General features: G+C 51.9%; 1 protein-coding gene across 8 annotated transcripts in view; it reads left to right on the top strand.

Moving 5' to 3' along the window:
* AGAP1 (ArfGAP with GTPase domain, ankyrin repeat and PH domain 1) overlaps positions 1–21629 on the top strand; it is a 413197-nt gene that overhangs the window by 189667 nt on the left and 201901 nt on the right. For all 8 annotated transcript variants that reach the window (XM_036318654.1, XM_036318655.1, XM_036318656.1 and 5 more), the window contains 3 exons: positions 5531–5658; positions 7067–7222; positions 13878–13970. In XM_036318654.1, coding sequence (XP_036174547.1) covers positions 5531–5658; positions 7067–7222; positions 13878–13970 — 377 coding nt within the window. The remainder of the gene's footprint in view (positions 1–5530; positions 5659–7066; positions 7223–13877; positions 13971–21629) is intronic.

Genomic DNA, 21629 nt, shown 5'->3' on the forward strand with positions numbered 1-21629 from the left:
TGTGCCTAGTCCAGGTACTGGTGAGATGCGGAGCTGGCCACATTCGCACCTGTGTGTGTTCGGGGTTTGGGGTCCACGGAGCAGTCTGGATGGGTAGGACAGGAAGGCTCCCAGGGCGGCGGTGCTGAGGTGGGGGCTCTTCGAGGACTTGGCCATGGGGAGATGGAAGGTGTGTTCTGGGCGGGGGTGGAGGGGGGCAGCTGGAGTTACAGGCTGTAGAGGGCCAGTGGCTGAGGCAGCTGTGGGACTTCTGTCTGGTTGTATGTAGGCTGTGGGGCTGGGAATGTGGGGGCGTGGGGTTTCAAAGGCTTCCTTGGCCAGCGTGGGGTTCTGAGCCAGTTGAGAAATGAGACCAGAGACTTGGGCCCCAGGACGATCCCATCATTACTAATGGATTGATAAACAGCCCTGGAAGATGAAGGCTGCCTGGGCTTCCTGTGGAGCAGTGGTTCTCAGCCTTCTGGCCCTTTAAATACAGTTCCTCATGTTGTGACCCAACCATAAAATTATTTTCGTTGCTACTTCATAACTGTAATGTTGCTCCTGTTATGAATCGTAATGTAAGTATCTGATATGCAGGATGGTCTTAGGCGACTCCTGTGAAAGGGTCGTTCGACCGCCAAAGGGATCGCGACCCACAGGTTGAGAACCGCTGCTGTAGTGGAACCAGGGTCCCCAGAGGTTCGCGGGCCTTGAGGAGCCCACGCTGTCCCCGGAGCTGCGGGCACTGGGAAGGGATAGGCCGCTCCTCCCACGCCCGCTGGGCGTGTCGCCCCTCCCGTGTGCAGGAGGACCTGTGATGGGCAGGAGTGTCAGGGTTGTGGGCATCCCACTGCGTGGAAGGCAAAGCACTCACCTCGCAACCAGGGGCGCCCCTTGTGTGAGGAGGTTCAGGGCCTCTGCAGGATGGGGGGCTGTTAGACTGTAAGCAGGACGATTGGCCGTATAAAAGGCCACCTGCAGCACGTTCCTTTGGGCGGCCGTGGAGGGGACTGGACTGCTTTTGGTAACCAGCACGGAAAGATGAGGTCTTGGGTGGAGGCAGTGGCCGTGATGATGAACTTGAGAGAGATTCTGGTGGTAGCCTCTACCATCCGTCATGTCTCCTACTGAGTGTGTGACGGGGGAGGCTAGTCAGTGGAGGGGGAATCTGGAGAAGCAGGTCTGGTGGCCAAGGGAGGCTCGGGCTGGGCCCTGTGGACGTTGAGAATCGTCTCCCTCCCTCTGCCCGGGAGCTGCGAGTGGTGCTCGGAGACGCGGTTCTAGAATGCAGGGAGCCCAGGCTGTTGGGTGGACGTGCAGCCGTGGACATTGAGGTGGAGAGGCTGCGGGGGAGGGCATGGAGATCAAACACGGTGAGAGAGGGAAGCCCAGAGTCCCCCACAGGGAAGAGCCAGGGAAGGAGGAGGAGGAGCTGTAGGTGGGGGAGGAAACAGGAATGTGGGGGCCGAGAAAGGAGGGAGGCGGGACAGCAGGGCACCTGCAGCGATGCCCACTGCTGCCCAGCGGTCAGGTAAGGTGCCCCCTCCCAGCCATCACCAGTGACCTTGGTGATGCGGGCTGTGTCCAGGCTGAGGAGGTCAGGAGAGGGGGAGGGACATCGGGGACAGTCCAGCTGCTTCCGTGAAGGCAGATTGTGAAAATGGAGTTTAGCCGGCATTGGCTGAGCCCCTCCTGGGCCTCTTTTATCTGTTCCCCAAATAAACTTCAAGGATCATGGAGAGAGTGAGAGGTCAGAGAAAGGGACACATGGTCCCTGTCCTGGATGTGCTAGGATCTCGTGGGGATGCTGGCTGGGAGATAGGGTGTCTCCTGGCCCCTAGGCAGTGTCCCTGGGGGGGGAGGGAGGGGAGCATGCAGTCCGCCTGCTGTGGTCCCCTGTGCCTTGTTGTTCGCATCTGTGGCCTGGCTCAGCGTCAGATGTGAAGGGGGGAAGAGGCCAGGGCACCGTGTGGGGCGGGCCTGCTTCCTGGTGTAGCCGGGCCTGTTCTTTCCCTCCTAGTGGGAGTGATGGGAAAGCAAAGCGAAGCAGGATGGGCACCACGCCAGGGTTTAATGAGGTCTGATTTGGGAGCCGAGTCTCAGATTTACCACTAATTAAAGGGTGCCATTTGCCATCTATCCGATGGAAACTTTAAAATGTGTGGAGATAGTGAATGTCTAACTCACTTTGCTTGTTGCTTACATTTAAATTGAAGGATGGAAATACATACATGAAAGTGTACCTAAGGGATTGGCTTTAAAAATGGTCTCAAATTCATGACCCAGGTCAAGCAGGGGCCCTTGCCAGCCCCCAGCAGCCCCTGCACTCTCCCCCCGGGCACTGGCGAGCTTCATTTTGAAGCTTATACAGTGTATATAGATACGATTGAAGGGGTTAATTAAGGATATCTGTTATGGATTACCTAAATCAAATGCAAAATGGTGGGAGGAAGTGACCTGAAACAGCAGTGAGCATTAGTGTGGAAATGCCAGGGCGTTCGTGAAGTTGGCCAGCGTCAGCAAAACAGAGAACATTTGCAGTGGATGCTGCTGACATTGTGGCCACTTCGCTCCCCTGGCGACTGTGTAGGGACGTGGGTCACCAGAATCAGGGAAACATCACTTCTCAGTGGTAAGGGTTTCCTTTCTTCTAAGTAACCTCAGTGTTTGTATTCTGTTTGAATCATTCATTCACACATGTTTCTGTAAAATATGTAACATCCTCATTTGTTGAATGATCCAATGTAGACAAAACTCAGAGGTTATGAAAATGGCCCAGTCAGCATAATCTGGGGTAATATTATGTTTTAAGTCTATTAACGTTTAAATGTTCTGAATATGAGTAGTTAATGGTTCCAATTACAATAGAACAATGCCCCCACCCCACCCCCCACCCCAGGCAACAGGAGTTCCCTCTCCTTGGCTTCGGTTTTGGGGGAGGGGCTCACCGACTCACACAGACCCCTCATCTCTCATGTCTTGTGATTCACCCCGACTTTTGCAAGATCATTTGAGGGATGGGCCGGGGCACTGTCTTAGACGGCCGTGGTCTCTTCAGGTTGTAGAGCCGGCAGGCAGCTTGTGGGGATCCCAGAGATTTTCGTCCTTGCTGTGGAGAGGGTGCCAAACCTTACACAGCAGTTGCTTCATCCTCTCCTTTTCCTCTTACTAGTCCTCTTCTTTTCTTTTCTTTTTTTTTTAAGTATTTTTTTAATTGATTTTTAGAGGAAGGGAGAGGGAGAGAAACATTGACATGTGAGAGACACATTTATTTGCTGCCTCCTGCATGGCCTCTACCGGCGTTGAGCCCACAGCCCAGGCACATGCCCTGACAGGGAATTGAACTGGCCACCTTCTGGTGCACAGGACGATGCCCACCAACCGAGCCACATGGGCCAGGGCCTTTTACTCGTCTCCTTCCTTCTTAAGTCAGGTATTCGCATTGCCCTCCGTTGAGTTTTCCCTACTTTTGTGGGTTATCCTGTAGTTTTGAAAGAGTCTATTTTAGAACAACATACTTATAAATAATTTCATTTCTTCCGTTGGGGTATGGACATAACAATATGGGAAAATAGAACAAATGTGAGTTAAGTTAAAAAATGCCACAAGTTATGAGCGTGAATTTACCAAAAGTATTACCAAAAATGCTACCAGTGTTTTGTAATAAATGTGGTAGAACAATAATTAAATGAACAGGATTTTAACCCTTACCCTCTGGTACCACCCTGTCCGTGTTTGATTGGGTGGGAGGGGGACTCGCAGGTAAAAACGTTCTCGTGGCTGGTGAACTTGCTCTTGCGGGCCTCCACGGAGGAAGGATGGGACATTCATTTGACTTATCTTAGAAAGCTTCTCAGATCTCCCTGCAAAGAAAACATTTGCAGGAAATGTCTGCAGAGATCTCCAGATGCCCAGCCCTGTTAATTCTGACCTGTGTGCTTTTTAATGAGCTTTCAGATCAAAGTCACTCTGGCCTTCCAACTGCAGTAAAATAACATGCATTCGAGTTGATAATCAGAAACCCCCTTTTGCTCTCCTCCCTCCTCCAAAAAGAAGTAAATGGGCAATCCCCCAAACAGTCATGATTTTAACTTAATTTTCTCCTGGTCTCTGGGATTTCAGCTCACTGGCACGACACATGTGTTGCAGCTGTTGGAATCTGATCTTAAATTTTATTTTTGAGTTCACATAATGATTTATAAAATCCTCTAATACACGTCTTCAAAGACCCCAGATCGATACGCCGATGGTTTTGAAATGACAGAGTGCCGCACTGTTCCTCTGTAATTTAAACATGATTAGCTGATGAAGGTTATGATCAATACACTACGGGAAGATAAATTAATTGATATGATCCTTTCAGGATGATAAGAGGCCTATTGGAGGTGGGCTGTACCTAATGAGGCTGGCTCTCATCTCTGGGAGCCATTTTTTACATACTGCGTTTTCACTTAATCATATTTATACTATCATTCATTTACATGGAGGCCATCAGCTCCGGACAAACTGGTTCCTTATTACAATTGTGTTCATTTGGAGGAGAAATGGCCTGCGGATGCCATGCGCTCCCTTCTGTGTTGTAACCTTTTGCTGGGCGCTCCTGTGCATGGGTGTCCGCAAAAAAAGAGCAACTCTCTGGGCAAACACAAGGATTGAATATCATTGAACGTAATTACAGCTCGTCCCCAAAGACACACATCTATTCAAATAAAAGCTGCAGTTACTCTCCTGCAGTGACACCTATGGGTGTAGGAAGAGCTTTCTAATCGTTGACTTCCTTTCCAATTAAATCCAATATGCTTTATCAGCGAGCCTATTTGCTGGGACAAGTTATGGCTGGTTGAATTTAGATTCGTATTGATTAAGATTAACTTCCGATGTGTGTAGCAATATATTTAAATAAAAAAAGTCTTTGATATCATTACATGTCCTTGAATACAATTCTGTGAGACAGCTTGTAAAGTTGAGTGATTCTTTGGGCTATGCAAAAAAACAAACAGATTTTTTATTTTTCAAGATTTGGTTACATTAACCTGTCTTATTTAGGATTATTTTTGCCACAAGTAACTAAGGGTGGGGAGGAATCTAATTATTAGAATAACTTAAACAAGATAGGAGTGTGTTTTTCTGTTTTACACTCAGGTTTCTGAGGTGGTCTGTGAGGGCTCCTCCTGTCTCACACGCCACAGGTGTGGCTTTTGTCCCCAAGGGGGCCCCCAGGACCACAGCCAACATGTGCTTTTTAAGCAGTGGGAAGGAAAGACACAGGGAAGGCATGGACCAGGGGCAGCTCTCCCAAGAAAGATTCCTGGGCACGGCCACATGCCCCTTCTGTTGTCGGAACTTATGTGCAGGACCACGTTCAGCTGGGGTGCTGGGGAAGGAGGAGGCTCCGGAAATGTCGCGTCCATGTTATGCACCTACTAACAATCAGGAATCCCATTGCTGCAGGGATAGTGGGTTACAGGGACGGGCTCCGGTCCCCATCACATTCTCTGCCTTTGGAAACCAGCCTCACGTGGACTTCTCTTGTCTCCCTGCCCACTAGTTGCCCAGAAGATTGTCGCCACAAGGAAGAAGCAGCAGCTGTCCATAGGGCCCTGCAAGTCGCTCCCCAACTCACCGAGCCACTCCTCCGTCTGCTCCGCCCAGGTGTCCGCCGTGCACATCAGCCAGGTACGTGGGGCGCACGAGAGGTTGGGCCCAAAGGCACGCCTGAGCCCAGGAGACCGTGCCTGTCCACAGGGTCGTCCACCAGCCGTAGGTGGATTTTCTTTTTCTTTCCAACTTTCTGAATAACAGCAAGTTGGTAATTGGCTTAACACTTCCCTCGGAAACTGCTGGGGCCAAGTGGTTTTTATGGGACGTGTTCTTGAACATTTCCCATCACAGCCAGTGTGCTGAGACGAGCTGGCCCAGAGAGAGAGGGGGCTGTGCTCGCTGTCTTTGCTGTTGATTTAAATTACCCTGTGTTGGCCCTGGTTGGGTAGCTTAGTTGGTTAGAGCATTGCCCCAGTACGCCAAGGTTGCAGGTTCAATTCCTGCTCAGGACACATACAAGAATTAACCAGTGAATAAATAAGTGGAATAATCTCTCTCTCTCTCTCTCTCTCTCTCTCTCTCTCTCTCTCTCTCTCTCTCTTTCTCTTTCTCTCCCCCGCCCCCCCCTCCCCCTCAAATCAATCCATTAAAACATTTTCTTAAGGACCCCGTGTTGGCCCTCCTTCCATCTGCCTGCAGGTGGGACAGTTGTGGATGGATGTCAGCAGCGCATCTCCCTGTGCACCTAGGTTGGGTAGCAGCCCTCAGTTACAATTCCCATGTCCCTGAGGCCCTGTAGAAACGATCTTTCCATAGCAACATTTGCTCAGTTATTTACTCAGAAGTAAATGAAATGATTGTCACTATGAAGAACCTAACCAAAACCCCTTAAGGGAACGTGGCTTGTTTTTCTTGCACTAGCGGTTTTGATTGACATTTCCTGGACAGGTGTTAGCCACACGGGCACCTGGTAAAAGGATGCAGTGAGAAGGCTTCCAGTTTCGTGGGGAGTCGGTCAGTGGCCGCATCTACAGTCGAGGCCTGTAGAGGTTCTATCGCGAATGGTCACGCCTCCCTGTAGGCAGCTTTTGTTTCCTATGAATCTTGAAATACCTCCCTAAAGGTGTCACATTTTCCAGATGGCATTTTCAAACTGTGAGTGGTGGGCAAAACAGTGCTTCCTGCGTGGAGCCTAGAGCAGTGAAGTAACCACAGGCCCCACGGAGTCCAACCAGCGCCTTTCTTTTCAGCGGGAAGAGAAAGTGACTACATTTCACTTTCAAATTTTTAAAACTTAAGTGATAGAGGCTTGTTTTTCTTAAGTCACTTCTTAGACGAAGGACTCCGGAAAGGGCAGGTGTGTTCCGGAAGGAAACAGCGTGTGCCTGATGCCGACACCGGCTGCACAGCGAGGAGCTCCCAGCCTGGCGCGGGCGTCTCTCCGGGGTGACTCGCTGACTTGTTCGTTATGACCCCACACGGGAGGTGGCATTCGGTTCCTGGAGTGTGTCCTTAACCAAACGTTGGTTTTGAATCATTGCAGACAAGTAACGGAGGCGGGAGTTTGAGCGACTATTCCTCCTCCGTCCCATCGACCCCCAGCACAAGCCAGAAGGAGCTGCGGATCGATGTCCCTCCCACTGCCAACACCCCGACGCCCGTCCGGAAGCAGTCCAAGCGCCGGTCCAACCTTTTCACCGTGAGTGTGATTTCAGAGATTTCCCACTAGTAGTCATCTGCCCACCAGATGGTTCAGTGATATTTGTGGAATCCAAACTAAAGTAATGAAACTAACATTGATTTCCATGGAAGTCTGAGAAAATTATGGGATGCAAAGATTTAGATAGTAAGCAAAATGGGAATTTCTTGGTGTACAGGTAGTTCTGATCCATGTGTCAAAAATGAAGGGTGAGAACCCTGGCTGGTGTGGCTCAGTTGGTTGGAGCGTCGTCCCAGACACGGTTACAGGTTCAATCCCCAGTCAGGGCGTGAGGTCTGCCTCTCTCTCTCTCTCTCTCTCTCTTTCTCTTTCTATCTTTTCTCTCCCTCCTTCCCATCCTTCCTCTCTCCCCTCCCTTTCCGTCTCTCTAAAATTAGTAAGAATATTTAAAAAAAGAGTGAGGGGTTTGTACAAAGATTATCTATGATCCTGTGACTCTCTTGGTCTCTAGCTAGAGACTGGTCACATTGGGATTAGAGCGATGATAAAACTGCCCAAGTCCCCAGATGTGTGTGCCTGGCCTTTCTGGTGAGATAGAAAAGCCACACCAGCCCACCGACCCCTCCTCGGCCTGGGGTGGCCGGGGACTCGCCTCTCCCGGGTCGGAGGCTGGTGGCCACGAGGCTGTCCACCTGGGCCTTTCCTCAGGTCCTTGTGGAGCCTTTAAAAACGGTAGCTCAGCTCTGGCGCCGAGGCCTCGGAAGACGGACTCTGTGCTTGTGTAGCTTTCAGAAGCTCCTGGGTGGTTGGGGCGCAGAGAACCCCTCACTGCAGAAGTGCTGCCTGCCTGTCCCTCCACACGCCCAGCGACGGCACCCATCCGTCAGGGCTCCGAGGGACGGTCCCTCCGGGACTGGGTCCGTGCATGCGTTACATGTGCTTACCCACCATGCTTCCCAGCCAGTGGCTTTGCTCCCGGGGACATTTGGAAATTCCTGGGGAAATTTTGAGTTGTCACCACATGGGGGCTGGGACAGGGTTCCGCGCTGCAGGCAGCTGCTCATGGGCGTCGTGGCGACCAGGATGTGGCCGAACGCCCTCCGCTCGCAGGCCCGCCCACAGCCAAGGGGCCGGCTCTGGTGCCCACGGTGCCCTGTTTAACAGTTGGACCTCCTTTGCTTGGTCACTGGTGATTGGATGCAGAGAAGCTCAATGTGCAGTCTTCCCGGTCTCGAAATCAAGGAGGACTCCCCTGGGGTGGCCGGGGGCCTGTCGTCTGACCTGCGGGCCTGTGTGGAGGGGCATTGATGTGTGACCCCCCCCCCCCATGTGGGCAGTGCTTTTCCCACTGGACGGTGGTTACTGCCCCAGTCCGTTGCTGGCAGCTCACACCTTTTCATTCCTGTGCCCTGTGCCACGAGAGTTCTGACAGACGCTGCTGCGGGAGGGACAGAGCGGACCCGACAGAGCGGGCTCGGATGCCAGCCTCCACTGCCAGCAGCAGTTTGACCTTGGGCAGGTTACTTAACCTCTCTGAGCTGGAAACAGCAGTAGTTGTGTGTGGTGGGTCTGCTGGGAAGATGCAGTCTTTGGGCATTGCCTTTACTTTTTTCTCATGCCACTGACATCATGAAGTGACTTCTGAGAGTGGAAAGCAGAGGTGGTTGTGGGACAGGTGAGGAGAGGGGTGGCTAGGTGTCTGCGAAAAACAGGTGACTGACACGTGTCACTGTGAGTGCGTGAGGAAGCTGTTTCACCGTGAACCTCAGACACACCGCGCGTGACGGGCGGCGGGCCGCCCTCCCGGCTCTGTCCTGCACTCGCAGCACTTGCGGACACCAGGTCAGGGACTTGGGGCTGAGAAGGAGCCGCCTTACAGAACAGGCTGTGCCTCGCTCTTGGCTCGGTGGACTTGAGGAACCTCACCTGCTGAAGATGCATAGAGGGTGGGCTTTGGGCGTGGACCAGAGCGCCTTCTGCACTTCTGCCCTCCTGTGAGGCAGGGCTGGAGGAGAGGCCGTCCTCCCAGCTCAGGAGAGTGTCCAGGGACTGCGTTTACTGGCCGCTGGCTTTGGTTTCTGTTCTCAGAAAGATGAGGAGCTGGGCAGTATCTTTGAAAACTGGGCTGTGGAAGGAGAGCTCCAGCAGCCCCGTCCCCACAGGTTAAGGGTGGCCCTGGAATGTCCCAAACGTCGTATCCCGGACCCTGCCCACGGAGAAGGACCAAAGAGAAAACCTGGAGGCAGGAAGGTAATAGTAACTCAGTGAATGAAAAGTTAATAATAGTACCTCAATAAATGAATGTTTCCTTTCCCTGTGCTGTTGGCAGAGCCTGCTGGAGCCTGGGGTCTGCAGAGTCTGCCCACATTCGAGAGAAAGTGGTTTAGAGAGAAGGCGGGGGAGGGGGCCTCCGGGAGAGTCCATGGACACACTGCACACGTGTGGGCCCTGCACACAGGCACCCTGGACGGGCCAGGTGCCCCAGGTGCCAGAGCCAATAAAAACTGCTTACCTTGCCTGGAAGTCTCCCTTCATTAGGTCCCAGGGAAAGTCTCATAATGCAAAGGTCTGGCCCTGGAGCTGTGCTTTGTCATCGCTGTTCTCTTCCTCGCTAAATGCTGGAAAGCAGTTTGCTTGTGACCATCAGACACAGAACACAGCCGCACGGAGTGGTTCGCAGGCACAGGAGGTGAGGGTCAGAAAGGAGCTGCGATGGCTTTGCCTCATGGCATTTAAGGAAACAGCTGGAATCCTGGGTTTGACGTTGGACAGAGCGATGGCGATGGTGGTGATGGTGACAGCGATGTGTTCGTATTTTTAAGTTGAAGATCTTAGAAATATTAACTCCACTAGATGTCAGTGTCACCCAAGGAATGAAAAGGAGGCATACTATTTTGAAATTGCAGCAGTGAAGCAACTAAACTCATTGTTACCAGTTTACACCTGTTCATAAACATGTGGAATCTCAGAGACTCTTCTTCCCTGGTAATTGTTGGTAATTATTGGCCTCAATTGCCCCCCCACCAAAATAAAAGTGTTTATATGACAGTGTGTAGTAGAACGGAGGTGCCATATGCTGAACACTCTTAGCAAAAAACCGTGCAGGCTGGGATTGCAGTTCCCAGGCGAAGGGGCACTGTCCACCTTTATTAGAGCGCTGGAAAGAGGCCGAGGGAATGAAGTGGTGCAAACATCATTCCACAGACACCGAGCTTATAAATTTGACAGCGTGGGCCTGTAATGCATCACGCTGGGCTAGATGTTTCTGTTTGCGTATATGCACAATTTCACACAAAAATAAATCACATGCACTTTTTACAAAATAGCAGAAACTAAACTCCTCTGCTGTGGCAGGAGATTATGTGTTTTACTTGCGGTAGGAATTGTACTTTACTAATCAAAAGCTAAATTATATATTATTTTGCTTAACTTTTTTAAAAAATTATTGTTTGGGAAAAGAACGGTTAAAAGGCTATAGCCGTTCAATTCCTGGTTCTGTATTAGGGGTTCTTCGTACAATTAGGGTAGCTTAGTAGCCCTGACTTGTGTGTGGGTGAGATGCTTTATTTGCAAGTACGTTCAGGCATATAGGAACGGAAAGCTCACAGACACACGCACCGTGCTGTGCGCTCCTCCAGTGCAAGCTGCTGCTGCGGGAAGTGAGCAAGTCGCGGGGGAAAGTCACAGTCTCCTCCCCCCCCCCCCCCCCCCCCGCCTCCCTGTCTGGGGAGCAGCCCGCCTGAACTGGGTGTTTACTGTCTGTGTGCATGCTTTCTTCTTACTTTACTGTGTCTGTAATTGTACATGGCATGGCTTTGCCTCTCTTCGAGCTTTGGAAAACGGTGTGGCTTACATGGTATTTTTAAAAGCTTCCTGTATCATGCCAACACCGTTACACAGAGCCCCGAATGCCCCGTGACCAAAGATTGTGAGTACACGCTGCCCGCCTCATAGAAACTCACCGTAAAAATAAGGCAGCAAAGCTGGTCGTGTAAGAAGGATGGTGTGGATGGCCACCGCAGAGTCCCACTCGTTGGGCTCGAGGGGGAGGAGGTTTCTGTTGGGCATGAGGGCTCTGCCGCGGAGCTCCTGTGGCAGGCGGTTGATGGGGTTTTCGCGTCCTGGCTTCTTCCATCCCACGGGAGAAAGTTGATCATTTCTGTAGAGAGGGAGGTGATAATGAGCTCGTTGCCACCTCTCTTCCCGATGTGTTCGGTGTCTGCCCAGGCTAAGCAGTCACTCTGGGCGTGTTGCCGGCCTTCCGTGGTGGGTGCACAAACTCTTGTTAGGTTTCTAGTTGTGCGTGTCAAGCAGACGCACCGCAGTCACTCCCAGCACAGGCGGTGGGGACCAGCGCTGCCGCGTAGCTGACGATTTCACGGAGCCATTTCAGCGGGAACGCAGCTGTGCTCCTGGGGCTGTCGTCTCCGAGTTGGCGGCAAAGCTGGGGAGCGTCCTGGGGATGTGTGTGTGTGGCAGTGTTTCTGTCCAGCGGGTCTGTGTTAGTTTAGTGGTCGGACTGTGCTCAGCGTGCTGTAGCAAACGTAATCATGGGCTGAGATTCAGCAGACCCTCTGCCTGACCGCTAGCCACCGCTCTCTCCTGGAAATGTTAGTTTTAGGGCTCTCACCAAAATGTTAGCTGTTGGGGAATTTAATTTCCGCTTGTACGGGCTGTGCTTCACTCTCATGCATCCTGGAGAGTGTGATCAAACACGGATGGAGTTTATCTCCTCAGTCCTGCCTCCCCTGGAACCTGAGCGTCCTGCTCCCAGCGACTGGGGCAGATGTGCTGCCTCGAGGGAGACGTTAATGTTTTCATGTTTGTTTTGTTAATCATTCTGGTTAATAGTGAGTAATGAAGATGGATTTCCAAATTTATAAACTTCCAAAAGTACCTTTAATGATCTCTGTTGATTTCAATTTTTAAAAAATTAGCCCTGTGAGTATTGAGTCTTATTTTATAACAGGAAACCTCGAGTTCCAGCTTTCCCGTGAATTGAGATTTGGGAAGAAGAGAATTTAGGATTATTGCATAGCTCTTACCACACATTATTAATTAGAGAAAAGTGAGTCCCTAACCCAGCCGTGGGCCGGATCCGGCCCGTTTGAAATGAATAAAACTAAAAAAAAAAAAGACCATAGCCTTTTATGTAATGATGTTTACTTTGAATTTATATTAGTTCACACAAACACTCCATCCATGCTTTTGTTCCGGCCCTTCGGTCCAGTTTAAGAACCCATTGTGGCCCTCGAGTCAAAAAGTTTGCCCACCCCTGCCCTAACCCCTAGCTAAAATTCATGGCAAGGAATTGATAAATGGCTCTGTTTCCCTTCTTGCCCACAGGGATAAGCCTTCAGTTTTAGGTCCTCCTGCAACTTTCTATGTGTTGCTTGTTTCATTTCCTCTTCTGTCATTCCGGGCTTTGACTGTCCCAGGTAAACCAGTGCGCAGCGCCTGGCACGTAGGTGTTCCCTGAGTGGTCGCCGGGAAGCACGATTTCTCATGAGCACCTGTGCCCGTGGGAGCCCCACCTCTGAGCTTACATCAGGGAACCTTCTCCCTACATCCCATGGCGGCACCCCTAACGCAGAATCAGTGCCCACCCCACACCCCTTTGAAAGTGGGTGTCATTCCCTTGCCACGGCAGCACCGGTCACCACCGAGCCTGCTCATTTCATACATCATCTCAGATTTGAAAAGCACACGAAAATGTTTCTCCATTTTCAATATTGCGTGAGTAATGTTCCCATTGAAAAGTAATGGAGTGAAGTTGTCACTTGTCAGCACAGTTATTAAGGAGGACGAGTCTCAGATCTTTCTCTCATAATGAAATAAATCTGTCAGGAAGCCATTGCGCTCCGACTTCCCCGTGCGGCCGAGAGCTGGAGACGTAGCTGAGACGGTCCCCAACATCCCCAGGTCCCAGCCACTTCAGGTGTGGCTCCCGGATGGGGCACCGCCACCCTCCCACTGGTCGCCAGCTCCCGGGCTGTTAACGTAGCGTCAGCAACACGGCGGGGAAACTGTCCCAGGAGCTCGGCAAACCAAGCTGCTCATTTCCCCCCAAATACAGACGTCTTGTCAGAAAAGATATTTCAACTTTTTCTTCCCACTTGTTATATTTTTTTGAGGGGGGAGGGGAGTATACACGAGTTTGACTTTGAATTTGCTGTTTCCTCACCATGCGGAGGCAATAAAAGCATTAACGACACCTCGATACGAATCGAGCGTGTACCATCACATTGCACAGCTGAGCCGTTAATAGAATTTTTTTAATGCTTCCAACGTTAATTAAATGTGTGCGTTTATGTCGCAGGGTTCCCCAACAAGCAGCCAGGAGCCCTTGTCTCCCCGGCTGGATTAGCGGCAGCTTCGGAATGTGTTTTCCTGTTGGGCGTTACTTTTCTATATGGTCCATTGGTTTCTAGTAATTGAATTTTGAACTCTTTAAAAAAGAATTAAAAGATAATTTTGCAGGGGAAAAGTTTAGAAAATTCTCTGTGAGAGGACGCACCCGTGGAGACGAAAGAATCCACAGCCTGCTTCTGTGGTGCGCGTGCGGATGTCTGTACACATACCCCCTCCTGGCCTCCAAATACATGTTTGCAGAAAGTGCGCAAGTCTGGGCAGACCTGGCGCCATCTGTGAGCCGCAGCCCCGGCCAAATGCTAACTTTATTTTCGTTTTGCAGTCTCGGAAAGGGAGTGACCCGGACAAAGAGAAGAAAGGCCTGGAGAGTCGCGCGGACAGCATCGGGAGCGGCCGAGCCATCCCAATTAAACAGGTACGCCGCTGCCCTCCTTCCTTCCCTGCCGCTGAGACACACCACGTCTCTCCTGGCTGTGACGCTGGCGCGCGCGCCGAGGTTTGTTTGATGTGCTCTGTTGATGAATGTGGAAGTCACTCACTTGACATCAATTAGAAGAGGTTCCTGTGTGTATTAAAATGGGATCATTAGAATAAGAAGAGGGAAAATGTGACAACAGACCTAATGAAGTGCGGTCTGCCCGCCTGCATATGGAGCGCGTCCCGGGCTGAGCTGGCTTCAAAGGCCGCCTTTGTAGCTGGGCTTTGATTGGGCCGCCGGCCGCCGGCCGACGGGGGTAAATCAGATCTCCGCACAAGAGCCCCTTGTGAGCCCGGGAATAGCCCGGCGTGGCCCTCATTTGCTCTCGCAGACGGACATCTGAACACCGTTTCAGGCTAGTTTGTAACAACGAGGCAATTAGTTGCGATAATCATAGCCGGTGTGTCAGCTGTGCGCTCTTGTTTGTAATTTGCTAATGAAGGAATTGTAACTTTGATTAGGTTCGGTTTCATTTAGACCTTATTATATAAAGGAACATTTACAGCTGTAATGGGGGGCCTTAATTAAACTTCCTCATTACACAGGGGGACTGAATGCGAGCATTTGTTTTGGCCCAGATTGCTAGCCTGGGTAGGTTTTCATTAGCCCAGAAACCAGACACCAAATTGCTTTATGTCGCAAGTACAACGGGCCTTCACATGACATCTTCTGCTGCTATATTTCCAAGGAAAATGAAGAGTTTAACTCGGCACTGTGGCTTCTGGAAATGCCATCTTTTAGTTGGTGAAAGAAGGCCAGTTGGTTTTTAGTGCATTCTGCCTGAACAAGGGAAAACCCGTGGGCAGGATGTCGGCTCTGCCTCTCATGGACTTTGCCGTGACCACAATGACCCTCTGGGCGGCCGTTCTCCGCCATCCCCTTCTGCTCGCACCTTGGCGGCTCTCCACAGCTATAGGAACCTGTGTTGGCACTGGCCACCCTTGAAGGGCCCGAACCTTTCAGGAATGTAGCCGTAGCTGCTATGGGCGAGGAGCAGGTTAGGTGGGGGGAGGGGGGTTAGCACCGTGTTGTGGGGGGAGCAGAGCAGGGAGGCTGCAGGGTTCCTCACAAGACACGTTCAGAGCCTGGGCGACAACGGTGTGGACTGGCACGGGGCCCCATTGCTGGTGGGTGTGTTCCCTCTCGCGGTTCCCTCCCTGGGGAGGTCCACGCACACTCATTCTTTCTCTGTGTGCTCATTTATAAACCCAGCTCTCTGCATGACGTAATGGTAATGTGTGATTTTATGCTGTTGATACTGTTTTAACGAGAATTTTAAAAAGCTTTTGCTCTTTTACTCTCACTTAGTAATTGGTCTGGGGACATTAGAACTTAATACTAGACTGTTTCCTTCATTCACGTCTGCTGCCGACGAGGGCGGCTGCTCAGGCCAGTAGGTCCTGGGTCCCTGGGTCACTCAGGGGGGACCTGCTCCTCCTCGGAGGCTCGGAGTCCAGTCTGTGTGAGGAAGGACATCGACCCTCAAGTGTAAACTGAGCCAGTCCTTGGAAGCCTTTTAATTGGGAATGTTTATAACAACCTGGTGGACGTCTAAATCAGGGCTGCATTCCCGGCGAGTCGTGCACAGGGCTCCTTGTTCCTTGCGCACCCCCGCTCCCCGCCCCCCAGTGCTGTGTCCACGGGCAAGCCCGTCCTGGAAACCCACACCTGGTAGGACGTCCAGCCGCAGGGGCCGCATCTGTGACATGGGGCACCGGGCCAGATCCAAGGCCCTTGAAACACTGGCATGTGGAGATTGCCGAGAGAATGTTTGAATTCAGCAAGTCTGGTCTTCGCAGCCTCATGCTCGACACCTGCCAGCGCCTCTCTGTGGCCCCCGGGTGGTGTGGGTGTGTGGACGGTTGTTTAGATTGATCTCACGTGCTCGTGTGTCTGTGTTTATAAAGGCGCCGAGATCATTAGTGAAAGTCTGATTTCCTACCCCCCCCTCCCCCCCCGCCCCTCTCCCCCACCGAGGGATGACTTCAACTAGCGGAAAGGAAGGGAGAGGTGAGAAGAAGGAGCCAGAGGGGCGTTGCCGACACCAGTGTGTTCAGACACCTGACAGACCTGTTTGTTGAATAAAGGACAATTAAATTAGTGTTTATTATTATCCTACTAGAGGCCCGGTGAACGAAATTCACTGGAAGGGGGGGGGGTTCCTCAGCCCAGCCTGTGCCCTCTCTCAGTACAGAACCCCTTGGGGGATGTCCGCCTGCCGGCTTAGGCCTGATCCCCCCCTCGCAGTCCTGGACCCCCTTGCTCCTTACCACCCGCCTGCAGCAGAGGCAGGAAAAGCTCCCGCCACTGCCGCTGCACTCGCCAGTCCTGAGCCCGCCTTCTGGCTGAGCGGCACTCCCCCTGTGGGAGCGCACTGACCACCAGGGGGCAGCTCCTGCATTGAGCATCTGCCCCCTGGTGTTCAATGCGTGTCATAGTGACCGGTCGTTCTGCCTGTCCTTCCGCTGGTTGGTCGATTTGCATATTAGGGTGTTATTATATAGGATGAAGGACTTTGCATACAGCATCCCATTGAATTCCAAACATGGCCATGCTGGGTGGCTGTGTTTTCCTTATTTTACATTAAGCCCAGGGAGGGTAAGATGGGGCCAGGATGGGGCCCGACTCTTCTACCCTCTCCACTGCCTCACAAGGAGCCTTCAGAAAGCAACCTCGTGTGTAACGTGTGACCCTGACCTCGGACAGAATACCTGTGCTTGTGTAGGAGAAACTTCTCAGACTGCGCCTGCAGGGCCGAGTTTCTCCAGGGACAGCGCAGGGGCGCTCGTGGCTCTCGGCGGAGTGGGGGGGAAGTGGCCTTTCACCCATTGGGAAGCTGCTGCCACAGGCGTGCCCTGTCCTTCTCACCAGCAGCACGCGCTTTGTCTCCACACTCAGCCCTCGCTCCAGCCCTGCTGTGCGTGCTGCCTTTCCGCCCCTCCCGCCCGCCCCCCCCAGTTGGGAACCTCCGCGACCTTCATGGGGCTGGTCACGGTGCTGGCTGGGGCAGGCCAGTGTCTGTGATTGCGGCCGTCTTTGTGCTCCTCCCCACGGGGACCTTGTACCGATGGGTTGGGACACAGACGAGGCCGTCTTGAGCACGCTCCCACCTGCCTCATCCTACAGACGGTCTGTGTCCGTGAATTACATCACTCACGCCTCGCAGCCTGTTCACTGTGAGGACGGAGGCTCCTCCCCAGGTGGGCGCCAGCAGGTCACGGCAGGTAGCGATCTCCTCTCTCCCTTGTTCCCGGGGAAGCTCTGCTCATCAAGAATATGACTTATTTTCTGCAAAATAACTTCATTTCCTGAGGACCTGGGCCCACCTCCCCCTTTTTTGTCCTTCCTGAGGCCTTAGAGGAGATTTGGTTCAGAGAGTGCCTTCTTTCTTTCCTAATAAGATAAGTCTACTGGAATAAAAATTAAAAAGCAAAGCAAGAAAAAGAGAAAGCCAGAGGCCCGCTCGGCGGCAAGTGGCCTGTCACGTATGAATTTTTCATTGCTGTGGAGAGTTGTACATACATAATCACTTGATTGCAGTGGGAGTTGGGGAGCTCCTATGGTGTCATTTGCATAAATCTTGTTAAGTCAATGGCAGTTAATGAAGTACAAATGAGCCCGGAGAAGGTGACATGCAAATCATGGGTGGCAGATGGGAGGTCTGTTTGGGGGACGGCAGCTGTGTGCTCTCCTTTCTTCCCTTCCCTTTCTCGTTTTTTAATCTCTATATTACAGGACAGATCCACAGCCCGGGCCCTGGCCTCACCCCCTACCCCGCAGACTCCCGGCCAGAGCCAGGCCCCGTGACGCTCACTCCCTCCGAAAAACAGACCCAGCGGCCTCGCCTCCCCTCACCCCACACTTACTAACATACGCTCCAGTATATTTGCATTTCTGAAATCTTGATCAGTGTGTCCTGTCATGCTTACACAATTGAAAAAATAATACATATTTCAGAGTTGGCGGGGACAAATAAAACACCACTGAATCTTTTGAGGGCAGGATGTTGTTTCATGAGATTTGAGTGAAAATGAGTAAAAAATGCTCTTTGTTTTTTTAAATATATTTTTATTGATTTCAGAGAGGAGGGCGAGGGAGAGAGAGTTAGAAATATCAATGATGAGAGGGAATCATAGGTCAGCTGCCTCCTGTATGTATGCCCACAACCCGGGCAGGTGCCCTGACCTGGAATCAAACCGTGACCTCCTGGTTCATAGGTCGACACTCAGTCACTGAGCCACTGGCCGGGCTTTTGCTTTATTTTATGTCTGTTATTTTGTTTCTGCTTGGGAGCCTGTTCTTCTTCCATAAGACAGGCCATGGTGGTGCTGCCCAGGGTGGGGGTGGAGCGGGGTCACAGGAAGGGCCTGGGGCCGTCCTGTGAAGGAGGCTGCAGCAAAGACCCTCCCAAGTGCGGCCCTCTCAGAAGCCCCACAGGCCTGATCAGCACGGCTAGTGCGTCCCCTGCCCGGCAGTTTGTTTTTTAAAGACTTAAGTGCTAACGGGACTCACAGAGAACTTTTAGAGATTTATGGACAAAACACTGTCAGCTTACTGCTTTTGGAAGTTTTCAAATTTATCTCATGCATTGGTTGATAATTCAAGAGAAGCGTGTCTGCATTGCCATGGACAAAATTCAGGTAAAGAGGTGTATGTGGCGAGACTTGAGCTGTGATGTCATCCGGGATGGTCACTTGGGTCACCCGCTCTGTTGGTTCTGGCTTTGCCGAGTCAAGCCAGGGCGCACTTCCTGGGACCTTGGGCCTCGCGGCTCTGTGGGGCCCGGTGAGCTTCTCATTTTCACGATGCCCCATGATACAACACAGGCGCCCACCGGCTCCCCAGGGTTTCTCAGAGTCCTAATTTTGACCTTGAACGCGGATGTTGTGGCCACCTCCCGAGGATGGTCCATGAGAGCAAAGGTTTCTCACAGCCGCCTGCATCCCTGGGAAAGCCCTTCCCAGGCCGGGGAGGACGAGCAGCGGTGGGACTCCCCGAAGCACTCGGCCCCGTCCTGTGCCCTGTTCTGTAGTTGTGCGCAGTTTTGATTCTCAGTTGAGCAGAAAGAAGCAATTGCCAGTTAAGTGAAAGGAACCTCTGGAGTTAATCCCCTCGGCCGGCCTGCCGCAGGCCGCTGACCTGCGCTGTCTGGAACCTGGGCTCAACGCGAGGGCTGGATTGTGTGGCGTCGGCAGAATAAAAGCCACCTAATGACACTCACTCGAACGTCTCTGGAAAGAGTGACGCTGCTCACAGCCGGTTGGTCGACTGCTCAGTGTCATGGGCTTTCATGGAGGAAACAAACTCGAATACCCAGCCGGAACTTGGAGAGAGATGGGGAGGAAAGACGGGGTGGCCGCACTCTTCGTCTGGGGAACACGGGAGAGTTAATACTGCAGGTGCCGTGCCTTCTGCTCCGCATCTGTGGAGGGACCGTGACGAGGGCTCCTGTGTGCTGAGCCTGACCACAGAGGAACCAAGGTGAGCAGAAGGCGCCCTGGGAATAGGCTGTCCACCCGTGTGGTAACCAGCTCTGCCCGGGCACCGGGGCCCATTTAGAGCCCCAGCAGCAGGTGATTGACTGACACGGCCCCCGGCGCCCTGAGAGCTCATTTACCTCACTTGGGTGAGCAACTCCCTACGAGCATTGCGGCCAGCCTGGTGCAGGCAGACACTAAGCCAATTACGATTATTAACTTAATGGGTCAGGTGGGTGCCTCACATGCCCTTAATTCGATTCCTCAAACATCCTACTGTGGTTGGCAAAACAGTGGAGGCTATCCGGAGGCTTCCATGGGGATGTACAGTCGTCCGTCTGTGAAGGAGGAGGGCACAGCCTCCCCATCCTCTGACCCACTTGGCAGTGTCGGTGTATGGCCCTATGGTCTCTACAAAACACAGACATGACATGAACCAACATACAGAATCCATCCTATAAATATAAACCTGAAAAATTATTTAAAATATTATCTCCCTTGGTCCTGAGTTCTGCCGGAGAGAGATACAAAGTAACATATGCTGAAGTGTTTGATATGATATAAACTGCCAGCAAACAGTGTTATTTCCAAGAGTGGACGTTCACTTCAAAATATAATGTGTCCTTTGTATCCATAATCCAGAAGCAGCAATATCTGACTAAGTGATGCATTTCAGCAAAATGTTTATTTTCTTTAAAAGTTCAATGATGATGATGATACCCAATTCCTTATGAGCTCAGAAATAATAAACTCATAAATAGAGGATCGTTTCTCAAAGCTAGCATTGGCATGTATCGCCGGAATTTATTTGTGTCTTGTGGAGTCAATAAGATGTTAGGTTTGGGCGTTATTTCCCATCAGACTCAGTCAGCTTGTAACAGCCATACCCCCACCTTGTGCAGACATGCCTGGTACTCTGCCAGGGCCTGGGGACAGAGAAGAGAAGATGAGCAGTGAAGACCCCAACCCCCGGCCTCCAGTACTGGTGGGTAGGGTTGCATGGAGGTGTGTTGAAGAGCCCTAGGAGTCCCAGGAGCTCAGCAGTGGTGGGGTCTAAGCCAAGATCCGTGGCTGCTTGTTTGGAGAACTCCCTGGAGGGTGGTGATCTCCTCACATCAGCTGATGTGTTCCCACACAGTGGTGTGCAGATGGGAGACCCGTGGCAGCTCAGGGCTCTAGGCTCCCCAGGAGAGGATGCCTGCAGGCAGTGCCCCGAGGGCTGGCCAGAGTGGCCTTTTCCTTTCGCAGCAACTGTCGCCTGTGTTGTTCCTAAATCTGAGGATTTCTTCACTTATCTCTGTCCCTGCAGGGTTCATGATGAGTAGTTATAATCTGTCGTAGTGTTCGTGGTAAACCTATGTTTATGTAGAACTTAGAGTGCCAGAAACTGCCGGACTTCATGCTGTCATCCCCCTGAGCCAGGACGTAGTAGGTACGATGGTCCCGTTTCACAGATGAGAAAAGTCAGGCTCAGGGAGACGATGTCAGGTGCCCAGAATCACAGTGTGTGGGTCTGCTAGGGCTGCCACCGCAAACACCACAGACTGGGCGGCGTGCACAGCAGAAGTGAACGTTTCCTGGTTCTGGAGGCTGGACGTCCAGGGTTGGTCCCGGCGGGGCCCCTGTTCTGAGCTTGTAGACTGGGCCTTCTTCCTGCGTCCTCTGTGTGTGGACACTCCTGGCGTCTCTTCCTCTTCTTACAAGGCCCCCAGTCACTGGATTAGGCTCCCGCCCAAATGACCTTATTTAACTTTGATCACCTCCAGGGCCCTCTAAATAAAGTCACACTGGGGTTAGGGCTTCAACATAGGGATTTGGCAGGGGGCACAAGTCAGCCTGTAACACAGCTGGCGACTAGTGAGCTGGGACAGGAACTCCGGTCTGTGACCCCGAGAGCGGTCTGTGCCTCTCCGAGCAGATGTTCTTCTGCCTGAGGCCTCCAGGTTGTGCAGGGTAAGGCCCTGGATTCCTATCAGCGTGTTGGAGAATCAAAAGAACCTGCATCCTGAGGTTGGTGTATTCAATAGGAAACACACAAGAGTCAAAACATTCTGATTTGAGGCTTTCGACTCAAATCCTTTTAAGTTGCACTGACCTGTTACTTGAAATAAGACTGTTG

The sequence above is a fragment of the Myotis myotis genome, unplaced genomic scaffold, assembly GCF_014108235.1.
Source record: "Myotis myotis isolate mMyoMyo1 unplaced genomic scaffold, mMyoMyo1.p scaffold_m19_p_8, whole genome shotgun sequence".
In the NCBI taxonomy this organism is placed as follows: domain Eukaryota; kingdom Metazoa; phylum Chordata; class Mammalia; order Chiroptera; family Vespertilionidae; genus Myotis; species Myotis myotis.